Source organism: Pangasianodon hypophthalmus, chromosome 9 (assembly GCF_027358585.1).
Source record: "Pangasianodon hypophthalmus isolate fPanHyp1 chromosome 9, fPanHyp1.pri, whole genome shotgun sequence".
In the NCBI taxonomy this organism is placed as follows: Eukaryota; Metazoa; Chordata; class Actinopteri; order Siluriformes; family Pangasiidae; genus Pangasianodon; species Pangasianodon hypophthalmus.
This window is the reverse complement of record NC_069718.1, coordinates 1,612,854-1,632,016: the sequence shown is the minus strand read 5'-3', so window position 1 is coordinate 1,632,016 and position 19,163 is coordinate 1,612,854. Positions and strand designations below refer to the sequence as shown.

Here is a 19,163-nt window from a genome sequence, read left to right as displayed (position 1 = left end):
TTAAAATGTGCAAAATGTTCCACTTTGGAATTCTAAAAAAATAAACAAACGCATTAAATAAATAAATAAAAATAAAAACCTGATCGTTTTTAAATCGTTTTCGCTAAACGAAACAGAAAAGTTCTCTCACACACATGCATCCTGAAAACAAACATTTATCGAAGTGTGTGTGTGTGTGTGTGTGTGAGAAATTGGCTAACGCGCATGCGCAGAAGCAGATCAGCGTGGATTCAAGTTCGACTCACTGAAGAAAACATTTTACACCAAAAACATTTTACACCAAAAACATTTTACACCAAAAAGTCGAAATGAAATTAACCGCACTTTATTTATGTATTTATTTATTTATGCATGCATGCACCGCTGCAGGGTGTGTGTGTGTGTGTGTGTGTGTGTGTGTGTGTGTGTGTGTGTGTGTGTGTGTGAGATTTGGGGGGTCAGTAGAACTGTGCATCCCGTTAAACAGAATTAAATGCAGTTTATTTTCTTTTCTTCTCGTTTTCACCGTTTGATGTGAGCTGCATTAGGAGCGCGAGCGTTAAAGCAGTTAATGTGAGTGAATAATGGAATAAAGTCTCTGCTGGTGTTCAGGTGCTGGTTATAGTGTCGAGATGCAGAGCTGCAGCTGTTAATCCGCCGACATTAACACTGAACATCAGCAACATTTACTCCATTTTAACTGGATTTATTCTCTTTTTGTTGCTGTTTAAAAAAGTCTTTGTGCAGAAATACACCACTGTGATTCTGCAACACAATCAGCAGCACATGCTCAAGCTCTTTCTGTCTTTCTTTCTGTCTTTCTAAATAACTATTTATTCCGATTTAAATGCACTAAGAATTATTAGCGTTCATTAATCAGGTAATGATGAATATATTCGGTTAATTAATGCTTTAATTAATGCTTTGTGATGTTTTGTTTAAATAAATATCAGAAGATTCATGAACTTTCCCGAGACAGAGTTTATTTAATGAGCTGAAATTGAGAGATGATTTTATTTTTCCTCCTTTTTACCCACGAGCCAAATGTACAATAATAATAATAATAATAATAATAATAATAATAATCTGAGGTTTTATTAATTTGATCATTTCCACGTGTTTAATATGTTTTAATATAAGTGTAGTTTTTATAAGCTATAGTTACTCCTGTAGTAGTGAAGCTTAATTATGCTTTTTAAATTAAATAGAAATAAGGAGTTATTTATTTGTTTTTGTTTATTTATTTTTGAGCTCTATATAGATTTAAAATGTATTTATTTTTATTATTATTTTGATATTAATTCTGAACTGTTTGTGTTTCCGTGCATTTAAAACCAGATGAGCTGTAGTTAGGTGTAATACACACACACACACACACACACACACACACACTTAAATGTTTATATCGATTAGAAGTTGTTTATTTTTTTGTTTATGTTTATTTGAACTCCGTGTTTGTGCGCATGCGCGTGCTTCCTTCTTTGCGCTTCAGCATTTATTTATTTTAATTGTATATTTATTTATTTAAATGCTTTTGTTTAAATGATTGTAGTGTGTGTGTGTGTGTGTGTGTGTGTGTGTTTTGTCTCGTTTCCGTTGCTGAGTTTGATGTAAATGAGACACGTTTTATTCTCCATGTGTTTTGTCTCGCGCGCTCCGAACTTCACGCATTAACTAACAGTGTGATCGATCGATCGATTGATTGATTAATTGATTTTTTTGGTTCTGTCTCGTGCATCCGCGGTTCAATCCGTTTTTAAAACGAAATAATTCCGGTGTTTGTCTCGCGCAGGCGCATGTTCCCGTTCCTGAGCTTCAACATCGCGGGGCTGAACGTGAGCGCGCACTACAACGTGTTCGTGGAGGTCGTGCTCGCGGACCCGAACCACTGGCGCTTCCAGGGCGGGAAATGGGTCACGTGCGGGAAAGCGGACAACAACATGCAAGGTGAGGATGATGAGGATGATGAGGATGAGGAGGAAGAGGAGGAAGAGGAACGCGCGAGCTCGAGCGGTGTTATTTCCGCTCTCACGCGCTGTAATGTCACTTACAGGATATAAACTGCTGAAATGTGACTCTGAGGAATTGGGCTGTAATTATAAATTGCTTATGTGGAGCTTAAAATAATTTAAAAAATGACATTTTTTTTCCCCAAAAATAAAGACAATAGTGAAATACTAATTTAATACTCATTTAATTTATAAAGGGAAGAAGTTACTGCACTCAGGTTGCTCGCTCTCACTGATGCTGCAGCAGAAATGAAAAGATAAATAACAACAAATAATAACGCCAGTGTGTAAAGTTGTGCAGGACATGAACATTAATCTCAGGAGTAACACTAACACACACACTAACACACACACTAACACACACACTAACACACACAGCACTGAAGTCCCTTACAATCAGTTTCATCAACACCTCGTCATTTTATATCCACTCAGACCCACAGGAGGGAAGTTTCTAAATTATAAAGCAAGCATTTCCAAACTAAATCAATCAGTAAATCAATCAATAAATCAATCAATAAAGGTCTGATGGTTTTAATGCCGCCGCTGAGACGTGCAGTGTGAGGAGCCGGACTCTGTTCATCACTACACAACAGCTACACAGGACTGGCTCAGAAATAATTTCACACGCAGGTCGTGTGAAGTGAGAGCAGTGTTACAGCTGGCAGAGGTGTGTGAGGCTACAGTGCACTTTCACTGCAGGGAAAAAGGAACTACAAACACAAAGGGATTAAAAAAAACCCTTAACACTTGTATAACATGGTAAAGTAGGTTAATAATAAGGGTGTGTGAAAAGTGACCCTCGTGACCTTTTCACCAAAACACAACAACATTCCTGTAAAGGAAAGTGTGAAAAGTGTTCTAACATTTTATTGATTTATTGATTGAATCACTCAGTATTTTATGCAGATATGTTGGCTTTATAGTCTGTTTTTTTTTATGAATGTTCATTAGCAAAAATCCATTTGGAAGAAAATACACTTACAGGAAATTTAAAATTGAAGTGAAAATGTTCTACACAATATATAATTATTGCTAAACCGTTAAATAAAGTCGAATAGAAATTTAATTTCAGGTAAACAGAATTATTAAATCTATCAGTAGTACCTGTACGTTCATTGTCGCTGGAGTGGTACCGTCAAGCGCACACCTTTAGCACCGATCTTTTACCTGCTTTACATTTTTTATAATTGTAATAATATAAATACAAAACAAAAAAAATTAATATTCACAAACCAAAACGCAGCATGCTTTTATTTATCATTTATCACAAATATTTTACTTAACGTAAGCGGAACATAAAGTACTCGAGGCAGATAATTTCGGTTCAAGGGCTTCATCTGTGAAAAGTATGAGAACTTCTTCTCTAAAGATAATTAAGATCCAGTTGCGTATCTTGAGTCTTTTTTACATTTTAACAAAAAATAAGGAAGGATGCAGATTAGAACCGAGTGTGTGCTGTGTACATAAAAAAAAAACCCACGATAAAATATAAGTAGAGAGAATAAAACGGATAAAATATTAGACAAAATACTGAGGTTTAATTTTTAAGCTTCCAGATAACACACAGGCTTTCTTTTCATTTTATTTCATTCATGTTAATAAATCATAAATTCAGTAGGAGCTGAAAGTGAGAAAGTGAGAAGCTTGTGCAGTGTGTGTGTTGTGTGTGTTTCGAAATGAGCAGATTTCCTGCTGCTGCTTCATGTGTCTGATTTTTATTTTCTAATTAAATATTGATGTATCTTCTTCAGAACAAAACAATATTATTTTGTTCAATTATTTTAGTTTTGTTATTTGGAAACTAATCAGTGACATTAGAACAGGAGGTGTTTTTCAGCAGGGATGCTCCGCTCTCCTCATCAGGATCTCTCAGGGATTTATATAGTTATTTATATAGTTATTTATATAGTTATTTATATATCAGGGGAAAAGTGAGGACTGTGTGATCCTGAGTAATTTGCATAATTTGTATAATTTGTGTTCTTTCAGGAAATAAGATGTACGTGCACCCGGAATCGCCGAACACAGGAGCGCACTGGATGAGGCAAGAGATTTCATTCAGCAAGCTGAAACTGACCAACAACAAGGGCGCAAACAACAACAACACCCAGGTACACACACACATACACACCCAGGTACACACACAGATACACGCACAGGTACACACCCAGGTACACGCACAGGTACACGCACAGGTACACGCACAGGTACACACCCAGGTACACGCACAGGTACACACCCAGGTACACGCACAGGTACACGCACTCACTTACTGAGTGTTTTCGTAAACACAGGAATGTGTCAGGATAAACCACGAGGTCCTGGTGTACATGTGGTTATTTTACGGTCACATTTTCTCTCTCTCACACACACACACACACACACACACACATACACACACGCATCCTGATTTTAGTGAAACTGTGAGGACCAGCATGTCCTTACTGCCCTTACAGTAATGTCGAAGAATGTCCCTTGAGGTACTAAGGTTTACATTCACTTATTTTACAGTCATGTTTTATCTTAAATGTCATTAACACACACACACTGGTATTAGTGAACTTTTCTTAATTGGTCCTCGTGCCTATATGCATTTATTTTATCGTATTCAATCTTAAACACACACACACACACACCCTGGTATTTGGTAACTCCCGGGGACCGTGTGTGCTCATAAACAGAGTAAAAACACTCAGAAATACACACACATCCTGGTACTACTGAACTTGGAGACTGGAGTGTCCTTGTAAGCACAGTAACATGGCAGAATAAATCGTGAGGTCCTCGTGTCTACATGCATTTATTTAACAGCCACATTTTATCTCGAACACACACACACACACACACACACACACATGTCCTCATGAACACAGTAATACACAATTACACAATGACACACATATTTTTGTTATTAGTGAATTTGCAGTAATGGTGTCCTTGTAAACGCAGTAAAAAAAACACACAATGTACACACATCTTGGTATTTGTGAGGATCCTCGAAATCACCACACACACACACACACACACACACAGTTACACTGTACATTATAATTCTTACTCTAATTCCTTCTAATAAAGCATCAGCACTGTAGTGAATGTGTTATAAATTGGCTGGAAACTGCACTGTAAGGTGGAGTGGGATGTATTGTGAGTGTGATATGTGAGGTGGGTGGAGATCATAGAGACGGTGGCAGTAATCGAGCAAAAACCGAGACATCAGACTGTAAAAATATAGTGCAGTTATAGACCAGTGGTACAAGATGTGCAAGAGGCCGCGGTACACTGTGCGATACTGCAAGGTTCGGTAGCAGCAGGTGCGTGTGTGTGTGTGTGTGTGTGTGTGTGTGGAATTGAGCCCAGCACATCACTGGACAGAGTCAGCTGTACGTGCTGGTGGAAGCGTCAGTGGGTGAGAGTCACTGACGAGCCTGATCGTTCGTTAAAAGCAGTTCCTTAGCCGTGAGGTTTTTGATTTTACACTCCTGCAGCGTCTCTGTGATGGTAGGAGTGTAAACAGGCTGCGTTCTGCCCATGACGATATTGCGGGATCTCCTGGTGATGTAAATATCCTCCAGTGATGGATAGGCTGCTCCTGCGATGGTTTGAGCCGTTCTAACCAGTCGCTGATGAGTGGTTCCAGTCCTGAGCAGAAAACACGCATAGATACACCAGGACACACACATTGTAGTATTAGTGAACTTGCGGGGACCTGAAGTTTAAGTGTCCTCATAAACAAAGTAATGTGACATAATGACCCCTGAGGTAGCACCGTTTACATGTGTTTATCTTACAGTCATCTGTTCCCTCGAACACGTGCACGCATACACAAAAAAGTTTATCTCAAATACACACATCCTGGTATTAATGAAGTCTGTAAGTTTACACGTGTTTATTTTTCCATCACATCTTCATTAAACACACACACACACACACACACACACACACACACCACATGGACTTTAATGCAGCATTTGTATAACAAACAAAGTCCTTAGTTTGTCAAGTAGCTCAGACAAGCAGCTTTGAAAGAAATTGTTTGTGGTTGCGTTGTGATCCCCTCCCTCACCCCCCTGGTGTGAAATTGCCTTAAACAGTGTGAACTTTCACTGCACAGCGTCCGAGGTGCAAATCTTCACTTTGTTTATGCTCACAAATCAACTTTATGCACTTTATACACATGCACATATGCATGGACACTGCTCATTATTGTGCAAAGGCTGCAGGACGGTTCACACACACACGCACACACACACACACACACACACACACGCACACAGACACACACACTGAAGTGTCAAACCACTATGCAACGTCCGAGAAAATGGTGATGAAGCAACTTTAACACACGTTCCCATCAGTAGATATCGTTTATCTTATAGATTCATGTTTTAACTCGCCCTTTCTTTATCTTAAACCTTCTAGAGCAATTCATTTATCGTTAACATTCTCTTCATTACAGTGTTTTACAGCTTCACAGTCTGAACCTGTTGTTTTTTTTCCCCTCCATCACTTAATGCCTCCATTTGTACACACAGTCGCTAATGAAGCAGCACTGCTGCACTTTGCTAGCAAGTTAGCATGCTAGCCAATTAGCGCAGGTGTAAATGAGGGCGTAACGACAAGTTTAGCCAATGGGAGTGAAGAGACTGTGAGATTAGAAGTGAGCTTTGCGCCAGTGTTAACACTATTTACGACTGTTTTACACCATGAAACTGCAAACTATGAATTTCTTCATTTTTCTGAGGGCTTTTGCTCTCCTTAGCACTCGCTAATTTTGTCTGCAAACATTACAGCACAAAAATAACCCTAAAGTAGAAGTATTAAGAACACATTATGGCATTCTGTTGTAATCCACACATATGAATCATAGTGTTAACAAGGCTTTGTGGTGGTGAGTGTGTGTGTGTGTGAGTGTGTGTGTTACCCATTATGGACTGCAGTTCACTGGACCATAGAGATAAAGGTGACATGTTTAGTGTCTCAGGGTCTTCTGTCAGGATTTAGAGGAATGTGTGACTTTATGTAGAGCCTTAGCGCACATGCTAACAGCCTGCTAGCTAATTGGCTAATTAGCGGTTAGTGTAACTTGATGGTGTTCTCTTTCCACATACCTGCTAATGGGAACTCGACTGGTGCAGAGTGAGAAGTGTGGCAAAAGTGCAGAAAAATAAACATTTACTGGAGGAGGATGATGATGATGATGGAGTACTGTGTGTGTGTGTGTGTGTGTGTGTGTGTGTGTGTTGGCTGAAGTGGAGACTATCACTATCTCTTCTGTTTTCTGACTATGCTTGGTGGTTTGACACCTCTGGGTCTGCTGGCATTTTTGCAAAGGCAGAAAGATTCTCTGCAGCACCACTCTGTGTGTGTGTGTGTGTGTGTGTGTGTGTTTGTGTGTTTGTGTGTTTGTTTGTGTGTAAAATGCAACAAAAAATACACCAAAATACCAAGCTAACTTCTAAACAAACTTTGTAATCATGTCTGCATTGCAATGTTGAGTAATGTGTGGTCTGTAATTGTGTGTGCGTGTGTGTGTGTGTGTGTGTGTGTGTGCGCATGCAGATGATCGTCCTGCAGTCTCTCCATAAGTATCAGCCGAGGCTGCACATCGTGGAGGTGAGCGAAGACGGGGTGGAGGACATGAGCGGCGAGTCCAAAACTCAAACTTTCACTTTCCCTGAAAACCAGTTCATCGCAGTTACTGCTTACCAGAACACAGATGTAAGCCAAACACACATGCACACGCGCACACACACACACACACACACACACACACACACACAATGTATATCAATCTTGCTTCCTTCTGCTTTGCTGACCTTGTGTGCCTTTAGTAAAGTGATTATTTCTCTCTTGTCCAGATCACACAGTTAAAGATCGACCACAACCCGTTTGCTAAAGGCTTCAGAGATAACTATGACTCGTAAGTGTGTCTCTCTCTCTCTTACTCACACACACCCACACACACACTCCACCCTGTTCAGAGAGACAGACAGATGGGGAGATGGGTTGATGTATAGTTTAATGGATAGATAGAGGGAGGTATAAAGACATAGAATGCTTGATGGACAGCTAGATGGATGAATGGATAAACGGTAGATTGAGAAATGGGTGGAGATTTAGAGGGAGGTATGACTGGATGGACAGGCAGACAGACAGACTATTGGATAGTTAGACAGAAAGGTAGGTAAGTGTGTGTACTGTAAAACCCTTAAGGGTTCTTCAGTTGTCCCTCTGGAGGATCCCTTAAAGGTTGAAAGTAGAACTCTACCAGTGTTTTCCTAGCAGAAAAAATAGAACCCTTTAAAAAAAAAAAAAAAAGCTAAGAACCCTTAAAGAACTTAGAGTATATGCATTAATAGGGTACGTGTGCAGTGCAAACTCCAAATTATTGCTCATTATTTTCTTATTAATATCTAGAACCTGTCAGGATTTTAACAGCTAGCTTCCTGGTACTTGGCACACTCTTACAAAAAGTGTTCTTTAAGGGTTCTTTGTATAATTAAGGCTTCTTGGCTTCCTCCTAAATGTTTTTTCTTTACTTGAACCATTTTGAGCATTTATGTTCCACTTTGGGTTCTAGATAGAAATATTAAGCGCTCCCTGGAAACGATGATTAAAGTTCTGAATTTTGTATTGAACAGTAAATGTTCATTTGTCAATAATTAATCAGAAAGAAATGTGTTTAGGATTTAGATTCACATCTACACTCATGTTAATGTACTTCTGTATCTGTATCTATGCCTGACTGTCCTCCCTCTCTCTCTCTCTCTCTCTCTCTCTCTCTCTCTCTCTCCCTCTCTCTCTCTCTCTCTGTAACAGGATGTACACAGCTCCGGAGAGTGATCGATTGACCCCGTCCCCCACCGACTCTCCTCGTTCACACCAGATCGTCCCGGGAGCACGTTACGCCATGCAGCCTTTCTTCCAGGACCAGTTTGTGAATAATCTCCCTCAGAATCACCGTTTATACGGCGGCGAACGCGCCGTGCCGCAGACCAACGGCCTCCTGTCTCCTCAGAGTGACGACTCGTCCATCTCCGCATCATCCTCGTCCTCCGCAGCTCAGCGGTGGTTCGTCACGCCCGTCCAGCAGAACGAGACCGATTACTCCGTCCTTCCTTACGGCATCAAGCCTCTCCCGCTTCAGAGCCCGCACTCGTTTGGTTATTACCCAGAATCCTCTGCTTTTGCCTCGATCTCAGCTGGCTGGAGTGGCGGGAGAAGTTCCTACCAGAGGAAAATGGCTGCCGGTCTGCCTTGGTCGCCTCGTCCGAGTCCGCCTTCCTTCTCTTTTCCTGAAGATCCTCTCACGACGACGACGATAACGACGAGCGCTAAAGATAAGCTGCAGGATGAAGGAACGGCGGTTACTGCGGGGGCTGGAGGAGTCTGGGGTCTCGAAGCGGCCTCAAATTTGAAGCCGTTGGACAAATTCGATGCGCCCTACGCCATGGTGTGTAAAAGACGACGTCTCTCGTCGGGCACCGACGCCTCGCCGACCATAAAGTGTGAGGACGTGACGAGCGACGAGTACGGAAAAGAGCAGCCCAAAAGCTACTACGCCTTTTACACCAGCCCTTAAATGAATATTTTTCTCGGGGTTTCTCTCTATTGCGCCATTCCCCTCGTTCTGCTATTTTAAAGTGCTTTTAAAATCTTTTTATTATTATTATTATTTTTTTTATTTTAAACGCAGGTGCCAAAGCTCTGTGCTTCTTATCGTGATCCTGATTTTCATTTTTGACATTTTGTGAAAGATGGGGATTGATTTATTTTCCTTTTATCTTTTTAAATAATCTGCTGTTTTTAATTTTCTTTTCTATTTTAAACATAGATATATATTATATATAAAATCAGTGTGATGGGTTTTTTCCCTTTGCCCTCTCCCCTTTAATTTAAGATCCTTTGGTTGTACAGTATTTGTGCACTTTAGATTGTGACGTATCTTGTATAAATTGTCTACATGGCACTGGTATGAGACGTGTAATAAAATGTGCTTTTCATAAAGTTCTTCATGTCCTTCTTGGTTTCTTTTCTTTTCTTTTTAACACACTCAAATAATTAAATGCCAGAAAAAGCAAACCTATTAATACAGTCACAGGTTAGATTATGTATGTATGTATTTATTTATTTATTTATTGGAAACTGTTTTGTTATCATTGGATCACAGTTTTTATTACCCATTATAACTATATCTTTTTTTTTTTTTTTTTTTAACTCATTTTTTATCAGTTCTTCACAGTAAGGTTGCTACCTTTTTTTTTCTTCTTCTTCTTTTTTTAAATCAATTTTGTTCATTGCATTAAGATTCTTCAGATTTCTCCTTTTTTAATTTTTTAATTCTGAATTAAATGAATCCTGTTTAATGTTACACAGCTCTGGTTTCATGGTGCTTTATTATTTGTCCTGATGCTCCACCAGCCATTAATGATGAATAAATTCGTGATGGTGATCTTAAACACGACACATTTCTCATTTCTAAATGATGGAGTTTTAATTCTGAAGTCCTGATTCTTCTTCTTCTCTCCAGAGAAAGCCAGCTGAACAGACTGAAGGAATGCAGGGATTACACGCTTTTAGACCTCTCTTAATGTCCGAGCTGTCTCTCTCTGTCTTTAAAAGACTCATTCATCATTCTGTGCTTTATTAGTTATTCTGTTCATCTTCTGCGTGTTGATCTGTTTTCTGGAGGAACCGGAAACGGTTTATTTCATTACATTTTTAGGTGAGCTCAGGGACACTGTGTCCTTCTCCTGAATAAAAGCCTATATGTGAAAATGATCAGGAAATGAAATTAGTTAAATAAAGACGGTGCATTAACTGAACCTCACATTTCTCTTCTTCTGAATTTACATTCATTAATTATCTCACGGAGGAAAAAGCGTTTCAGACGCACAGAGAAACACATGAATAGATACAAAAGATAATAGATACATAAAATAATAATAAATAATAATAAAGGCGTTGAATTGCCGCATTTCCAGCAGGAAAACACTGAATTATTTTATTTAACGAGTGTTCTTAGGGACTGTAACGCATACAAATCAATCAATCAATCAATCAATCAATCAATCAATCCCACTGCAGTCATTTGAATCATTCAGAGCTCTTCACACGACTCGTCTTGGGAGCTGCTCTGTGTGCTGTAACTCTCACAATTTATTATTATTTATTATTAATTTAAAGGTTAATTATCAGATAAATAACTTCACAGTTTGGGTCTCGACTTAATAAATAAAGCGCTATATTTCCACAAAATCATTCAACTTAAATCATTTCTTCTTTCTTCATCTATAGTAAATTGTTTTGTTTGTTTTTGCCTCCAGTTCTTTTCTGTAGGCCTACTGTTTACATAGCGTTATTTTTACAGACAGAGCAACGCCTCGGAAAAACCAACAATTAACACCGGAAGTAGCCAATGTTAGCTTTTTATTCTCATCCAAAACACAGTGAATTACATTAATTACATTTGACACCTAATTGAAATACATTTAAACGTTTATATTTTAATAATTAAAGGATTTTTCACTCATAAACGCTGACAGTAGTAGGTGGCTACCGGCGCACAGAAATGACATCATGCTAATCTGCAATAACTAGCATTCATTTCTTATTAGTACCTGCTGGTTTTAATGATATAACAGTCGTGAAATTGTTTTTTTTTTTTTTAATCCATGTTATGTTCACTATTTCACATTGGATGTACCATTTTCTAACTTATTTTAATGCAGCTGTTAAAAAACAAATAGATTTGTTATTTAAAGTTCTTGTCAGGGATTAGCATACTAAGATGCAGAAAAGCCCTTCTCATACTTGGTGCTTTTTCTAACAGACTAAAATGATGAATTTTTTACAGTGAAACAAAGACAAGTCATTTCACCACATCCATTTTTGGATTTACTGTGGTTTTATATGCAATGCAGACAGCTAGATTATGTGAAAGATTGAAGGTTGATTTCTAGATCAGTGCAGGAAGAAGAAGTCTCCAGATAACAAGGATGGAAATGAACAGCTGAGTGACCTCCATGAAGAGAAACGGTAAATTATGACAAAACAGCACAGTAAAGGTGAAAAAGGTCGCGTTAGACATCTCTCTCTCTCTCTCTCTCTCTCTCTCTCTCTCAGAAGAGGTTTAGTGACTTTGTATTAGCGAGGAGAGAAACACAAGTGAGGAACAGCAGGGATGGGAACCACGCTCGCTTTTACAACAAAGTCGATACACTCTGAGATGCTAACATTCATTCACGCAAGAGTTACACTGATCAATACACACTGCTCACTACAGGTAAACCAAAGAGAGAGACATCTGTCTGTCTGCCTGCCTGTCTATCCGTCTGTCTGTGTAGTTTATCACTAAATTGTTTACTATTCATCCTTTGTGCACCTACAGAAAAATCACATACATTTCACACCTGATCATATGTTTTTTTTTAGTATGTAATTTGGTGAGTAATATGTGATTACATGTGGGAAAACTCCATGTGTGACATCATGTGAAAAATGTCATCGTTGAATAGTTCCAAAATCATGCGTGAATATAAATGAATCATCTGTAAAATCACTTGGAAATAAATGAATTGTCGGAAAAATCCCAAATGAGTATAACTTCACTACATGTAGTATTAGTAATTGTTTCTGTGCACTAAACACCTAATATTGAGCAGTTTTGTAATCAAATCCTTCAGATCTCTCACAAATTTTGGCCAGTGACTCCAATCTAAGGGCTCAAAATTCTTCCCAACCACCACTCACATAATTCCCAGTGGGAGTTAGTAGAGAAAAAAATCATATATCGCACATCACATTTAATTGTTTATTACATTAAAGAGGGAAAGAGAGCAAATGGGTTTTTTATATTTTCACATTTAACAATGTTATTATGAATCAGTGTGTGTAAGAGTGTGTATCTGCATGCATTCTGCAGTCTAATGAGAGGACTGGGCTTGTGCGTCACACTGCAGCGTATCAGAATCAGGAGATGTAGCTGAAATCATGCTCATCTTCACTGTTACCTCCAACCATCCAACCATCCAACCTGATCCTTTCGTGAGCATAAAGCCCATTTTACACCAAAAGGCCACGTTGAATAACATGACAGAGTGTTGGCTGTGGCGCCGCTGTGGTCTGGTGTAAAATGGGGAAAAAAATAGGAAGCACTCCAACTAATGAAGGCTAATGAAATTTTAATAATAGTAATAATAACAATAACAATAATCTGACAGTTTTAAGTACTATTAAATATTCCATAAATCAGGTTTATGTCCAAAAGACTACATAATACATAATGGTTTGTAACAATTGACAGGAACCCACATGGGGTCACATGTTGAGAACTTGACCTACAGTGTGAAACTATAGCATAGTGCACTTCCTGTACAATAGGACATTTTGGAATTAAGGTCAGTCCATATGATATAAAATAATGACTCCTATGCCCTAATTAGTGTACTATAGTGTACAGTATTATATTTTTATATAGAAAATAAAGGCCTCCACAACCTGCGGAGCACACTATAGCACTCCTCTCTCAGTAGGTGAATTCTCCCGCTGATGATATTGTGTGGATTGTAGTCACTGCGTGAGTGTCACCCTGCACACAGCCAAGAAAAGTGCACACTGCTGTGTTTTTTTATAATGAAGCAGTTGTCCTTTATTTTCATTAAAATTTTTTTTATCGGCTCCTCCGAAGTGCGAAGGCCGTAACAGTTACGTGTATTCTCTCTAGCTTTCTCTCTCTCTCGCTCTCTCAGCTGCGCTGTGGAATGTAAAACTGTAATAACTGATAGTTTTTTATTGATATGACACGTTCACGTAACACGAGCGTGACAGATCCGGTGTGATTGCAAAAGAGGAAGCGGACCATGGAGTGATTGTAGCTCTTCTCTCTTTCACTCTTTTATAAAACACAATAAAATGGCCATGCATGTGAGCGTCCTGGAATGATCATGTTTTAATTTCAAGGTTTGTATAATAGTCAGCAATTGAGTGATAAGTATGAACACACACACACACACACACACACACACACACGCTTTCTCTGTCTTTCTGTCTCCATCTCTGTCTGTCTTATGTATGTGTGTACAGATAGACAGTATATATCATCAAAACTCTGACCTCCATGTATATGTGTGTGTGTGTGTGTGTGTGTGTGTGTGGGTGTGTGTCTGGCTCACTAAGGTGTGAGTAACAGCTGCCCCCTTACGACCCTGGCAACACCCCCCCCCCCCCCCCACCAACCCCCACCCCCCATTCCCCTGGTTCCTGGTTCCTGCACTTAACACTGAATTGATTTCAGACACTCCACATGATCCTCAAAGGGGACATGATTTCCCCTACAGACTCGCTCACACACGCCCCCACACACACACTCAGTAGAACGCTGGCCAAGTTGTTTGGAGGCGGCGCCCCCATGTGGTCCCTCGGGAGAACCACAGACGCCCCAGAGCACTAAAGAAAAACATGAGCCATGATGTGTGTGTAACGTGAAATCGTCAGTCCGTAAAAAAAAGTTGTGCGTAAAATCAATGCAGCGGCACTTTGAGGAATACCACCGATTTGGGAGTGTCCCTGTAGAGCTGACCCCTATCTCTCTCTCTCTCTCTCTCTCTCTCTCTCTCTCTCTCTCTCTGTCTCACTGTCTATCAATTCAGTGTTTTACTGGCTTGAAAAAAGGGTTCTGTAGACCATGTTCACTGGCGGACAGTAGATCCAGGTTCTGTTGTAGACCTTGTTCAGTGGGGACAGCAGGTCCAGGTTCTGTTATAGACCCTGTTCAGTATGGGACAGCAGATCCAGGTTCTGCTGTAGACCCTGTTCAGTATGGCACAGCAGGTCCAGATTCTGCTGTAGACCATGTTTAGTATGGGACAGCAGGTCCAGATTCTGCTGTAGACCCTGTTCAGTGGGGGACAGCAGGTCCAGGTTCTGTTATAGACCCTGTTCAGTATGGGACAGCAGGTCCAGATTCTGCTGTAGACCCTGTTCAGTGGGGGACAGCAGGTCCAGGTTCTGTTATAGACCCTGTTCAGTATGGGACAGCAGGTCCAGGTTCTGTTATAGACTGTGTTTAGTGGGGGACAGCAAGTCCAGGTTCTGCTGTAGACCCTGTTCAATGAGGAATAGTAGGTCCAGGTTCTGCTGTAGACCCTATGCTTCCATCTTTTCCATAATTTTTTCTTCATCTATCTTTCTCCTAACAACTAAGTCATTAGAAAAGAGAGAAAACATGCTCTCTCCATCCTCAAAGGGAAGTCTCTTTTCTGTCTCTCACTCTCATGGGGACTGGAAATGACATGCTCAATAGTCATCATCCTGTGAAACATCTACTGTAAAAACTATTGAGATAGACACACACCTGCATTTATACCCTCCAACACACACATAAGAATCTAGCTAATGTTAATTAAAAGATTGTTAACAGAAGATTGAACGTTTCTAGAAAATAACTTTTCTCTTGTGTAAATTTTAAATTTACTAAGAATCCAGAGAAACAAAACCTGAATATTAAATACCAATTGTGATCTCCTTGATGTTTAACACTCTTCAGGCTGTTCTCATCAGAATATAAATGAAATATTGAATAACAAGTGTGGTATTAAAATAAATTTTCACTTTCTCCATGTTTCAGTATTGGCAGAGGAAAACGTGCCATAAAAACTTAAACAATATGCCATTTACAGTGTTTAAAAAGCCGTGTTAGCTCGGTGCTCAGTGTTCATGCACACTGACTTTAATACAGAAACACACACTTGGCTTCGGCCGTCAAGCTGTGAATCCCGTTCTCTGTTCCATTGTTTCACACCGCGTCAGGATGCCATTTTCACCACATACAGAATCTGAAAAAACAAACCTACAGTATACAGTGTGCAACATTTTCTAGAAGATATTTCCAGTGATGGATCGAGTCCAGGCATTGTCAGGGTGCAGCATAAAATAATGGAGGTCTGCTTTATGCTGATTTTGGATTCTGTGACCTCTGCGTGACAGCTTTGTGATGGACTAACCATGCCAAAAATAATAAATAACAAATGCATATAAATAGTAAATAGCAATTAAATAATAATCAAATCTATAAAATATCTATAAAAGTACACAAATATTTGCCCTTGATTTCACTGTCATGAGAGGATTTTGTGTCTTTTTATATATATTTATATCTCACCACAGTCTGCCAACTATAGTGTATCTTTTATTTTTGTTTTTAATTATTGTTTTTTTTTTAAGATGGTAATTGTGTCTTCTATTTGAAAAAAAAAAAACTTGTTCTGAAAAATCTCAGCTGTTGGGTATTATACTGGAAACCTAATCTTTGTAAAATATTCTAAAATTAAATATTATAATAAATTGTTATTTTAAGATACATCAGAATCTAAGTTATTTGTTGATTATCCCACAGCGCTGCTGAATTCTGGATTGTTATTGTTCAGAAGGTGTTGATTAATTCTCTAGAACAGCAGCTCTGACAGTAGCGCAGCTGCAAATCACAGGTTTATATTAATGCGCTCGCTCTAATACATCATCATTTCTATAATAACAGCTCATTCACAGGGACTAATAATAGATGCTAATAATAAATTAAAAACGCGTGTAATTGTGGTGAAGTTTTCTGTAAGGAGATGTTTATGTAACATTTAATGAAGGAGTCTCCAGTGTCAGCGCTTTGTAACAGTCAGAGGTAAAACTGTAACCAAGTTTTCCGACACCTTCAGGACAGAGGAGTTTACGCTTTGTGGTTTCTCAGTAACATGACAAGCTGCGATTTTTTTGTCTTATTAACTTCAAGAGAGAGAATAAAGAGAGGCTGGTGAGGGAACGACTCTTTATAGCTGCTATAACATAAGTGAGAACAGGAACTAATTAGTTTTGCAAACATTCTACAACAATAACTGTAACTATAAAGGGATAAAGATTATGACATGCCATTCTTTAATAAATAAAATATTGTAATTGTTGACAGATTGCTGTGGTATAAAAGGAATGCATATATTGTTATAGGAAAATAATCAAATCTACCAGGAGCACACGCATCAAACTTAAGAGAGCCAATCAGGTTTCAGTATGCAAACACTGCCCGGGTTTATCTGGGAAGGGGGGCGTGGCATGTCGGTTGGGGCGTGTTTGCATATTTATTGACTTTGGATTGGATTTCTTCCTGAAGGTAACAAATGGGGGGTTGATGAAAAACATTAATTAGTTATTCAATGTAGGTCAACATTTGTGCTTTTCAAAATACTCTAGAATAGATTTATTTTAACTTCATTCTAGAAAATACAAACTGATAAAAAAATTTCTTGATCAATCGAGCAGCAAAATTTATCAATCGATCGACTGACTTCATGGAAGAATCAATTGTTTCCTTTCACAATGTATTCTGCACTTGAATTATTTGAGTCATCTATCTGTGTGTGTGTGTGTGTGATAATAAGCTCTGAACAGAAATTGGCATCGGGGCACAATTAAGAGGTGCGATCAGCTCCCTCCTGCCTGATCAGTGCTATTTCCTTACTCTGGTGTGACTTGCCTTTTGGGGAAATGAACTATATAAAGACAGAAAGCCTCGATGTTGAAAAATCTGGAGTCACGATCTGAACGGGCAGAGGCAGTAAGTGAAAGACAGGAAGTGAGACTGAGAGAATGTGAGAAAGGTGGACAGATATCATACATGTATCCCAAAGCCTTGTGTTTGATAAAGTTCAATTCAGTAATAATCATTTAGATAATAATTTTGGTTTTGGGGTGGTTTAGGGGTGGGGTACTGGGTGCTTTGTGGGTGTGGTTTTTTTTTTTTTAGTATTTTGGGGGTGTGGTTTTGGGTGGCTTGGGGGTGTGGCTTGGAGTGTGGATTTGGGTCAGTTTGGAAGTGGTATTGGGTGCTTTGGGCAGGGTCTGACACTACAATTTTATATTAAAGATTACATCTTGTATATATGTGTGTGTGTGTGCAAACAAGATCTTTCAGTTCCTTCTGAGTACTGGAACAGCAAGCCCAATTCTTTTGTTTTTGCTATACACTGAAGACATTTGGGTTTGAGATTAAAAGATGAATATGAGACGATCAGAATTTCAGCTTACATTTCCTGATATTTACATCTAGACGTGTTAAATTTAGAACATGGCACCTTTGGTGAGCAAAAGTATAGGAACAGATAATCTGTTGCATTCTTCTTTTGTGATGCTTTCCCAGGCTTGTAGCGCAGTAGTTGTTAGTTTTGGGGGTTCCTCCTGTAGGTCTCCTCTTCAGGAGGTGAAATCTGCTGAACTGGGTTAAGGTCTAGTGATTGGGTTTAATGGCACATCTACTAAAATCCATACAGAGAAGATTAGCATGGCTCAGTGCAAGCGGTGACACACAAGATCCTAAAACCTTCCACAAAACACTTTGATCGAGCGTTTCATCTCATCTTTTCCTCTGCAATGTTGCCATCTTGTGGACATTACATGACACGCACCCCAGGTTCCTTTTTATTTCCTTAACACTTTCATACATAAATTATTTAGAAGATTCTTTAAATGTTTTTTTTTAAACTTTTATATTGCATGTAATGTGAATCTTGACATTTTCTATATACCATTTAAATGGTTTAATAAAAATTAATTTACATTATACAAAACATTATAATATGAAAAAATATATATTCCAATGTGTTTCTAAACAAAAACTGTTGACACACACACACACACACACACACACACACACACACACACATACATATAGTATAAACTACGCAAAATATCATATATATATATGAGATTTTGCATAGTTTGTAAAAATATACCGGAGACATAGACAATGGCTAACAGAATGCCAAAAACTCTAATAAATAGGCTATATATATAATTCTGCATATATAATAATATACAGTATAAAAATTATACTTGTATTTAAATAATATAAGTATGGAGGTGATTTACATCTAAATCATATATCTTAATCCAAATTACAGATTATATAATTATAGCCTGAGTTCTTACACATTGTGTTATGCTACTTAAAACCTAAGGTCTTTCTTTTTCAGTGTTGCATGATGTGATTTTCTAGAAGTTTCTATTTCCAAAAGAAACATTTGCAGGACTATTTTGTGAAGTTTATTTAGAAGTTGAATGGGTATTTCAGAGAAATCTGTGATATTAACATACTAAGTTTACTGCAGGAGACTCAAACATAAATCT

At 38.6% G+C, this 19,163-nt stretch overlaps 1 protein-coding gene across 5 annotated transcripts in view; it reads left to right on the top strand.

Moving 5' to 3' along the window:
* Window positions 1–10,004, top strand: part of eomesa (eomesodermin homolog a) — a 12,317-nt gene extending 2,313 nt beyond the window's left edge. For all 5 annotated transcript variants that reach the window (XM_034307673.2, XM_034307675.2, XM_034307676.2 and 2 more), the window contains 5 exons: window positions 1,772–1,926; window positions 3,981–4,102; window positions 7,554–7,712; window positions 7,853–7,914; window positions 8,814–10,004. In XM_034307673.2, coding sequence (XP_034163564.2) covers window positions 1,772–1,926; window positions 3,981–4,102; window positions 7,554–7,712; window positions 7,853–7,914; window positions 8,814–9,576 — 1,261 coding nt within the window. In that variant the 3' untranslated portion in view covers window positions 9,577–10,004. The remainder of the gene's footprint in view (window positions 1–1,771; window positions 1,927–3,980; window positions 4,103–7,553; window positions 7,713–7,852; window positions 7,915–8,813) is intronic.
* The last annotated feature ends 9,159 nt before the right edge of the window (window positions 10,005–19,163 follow it).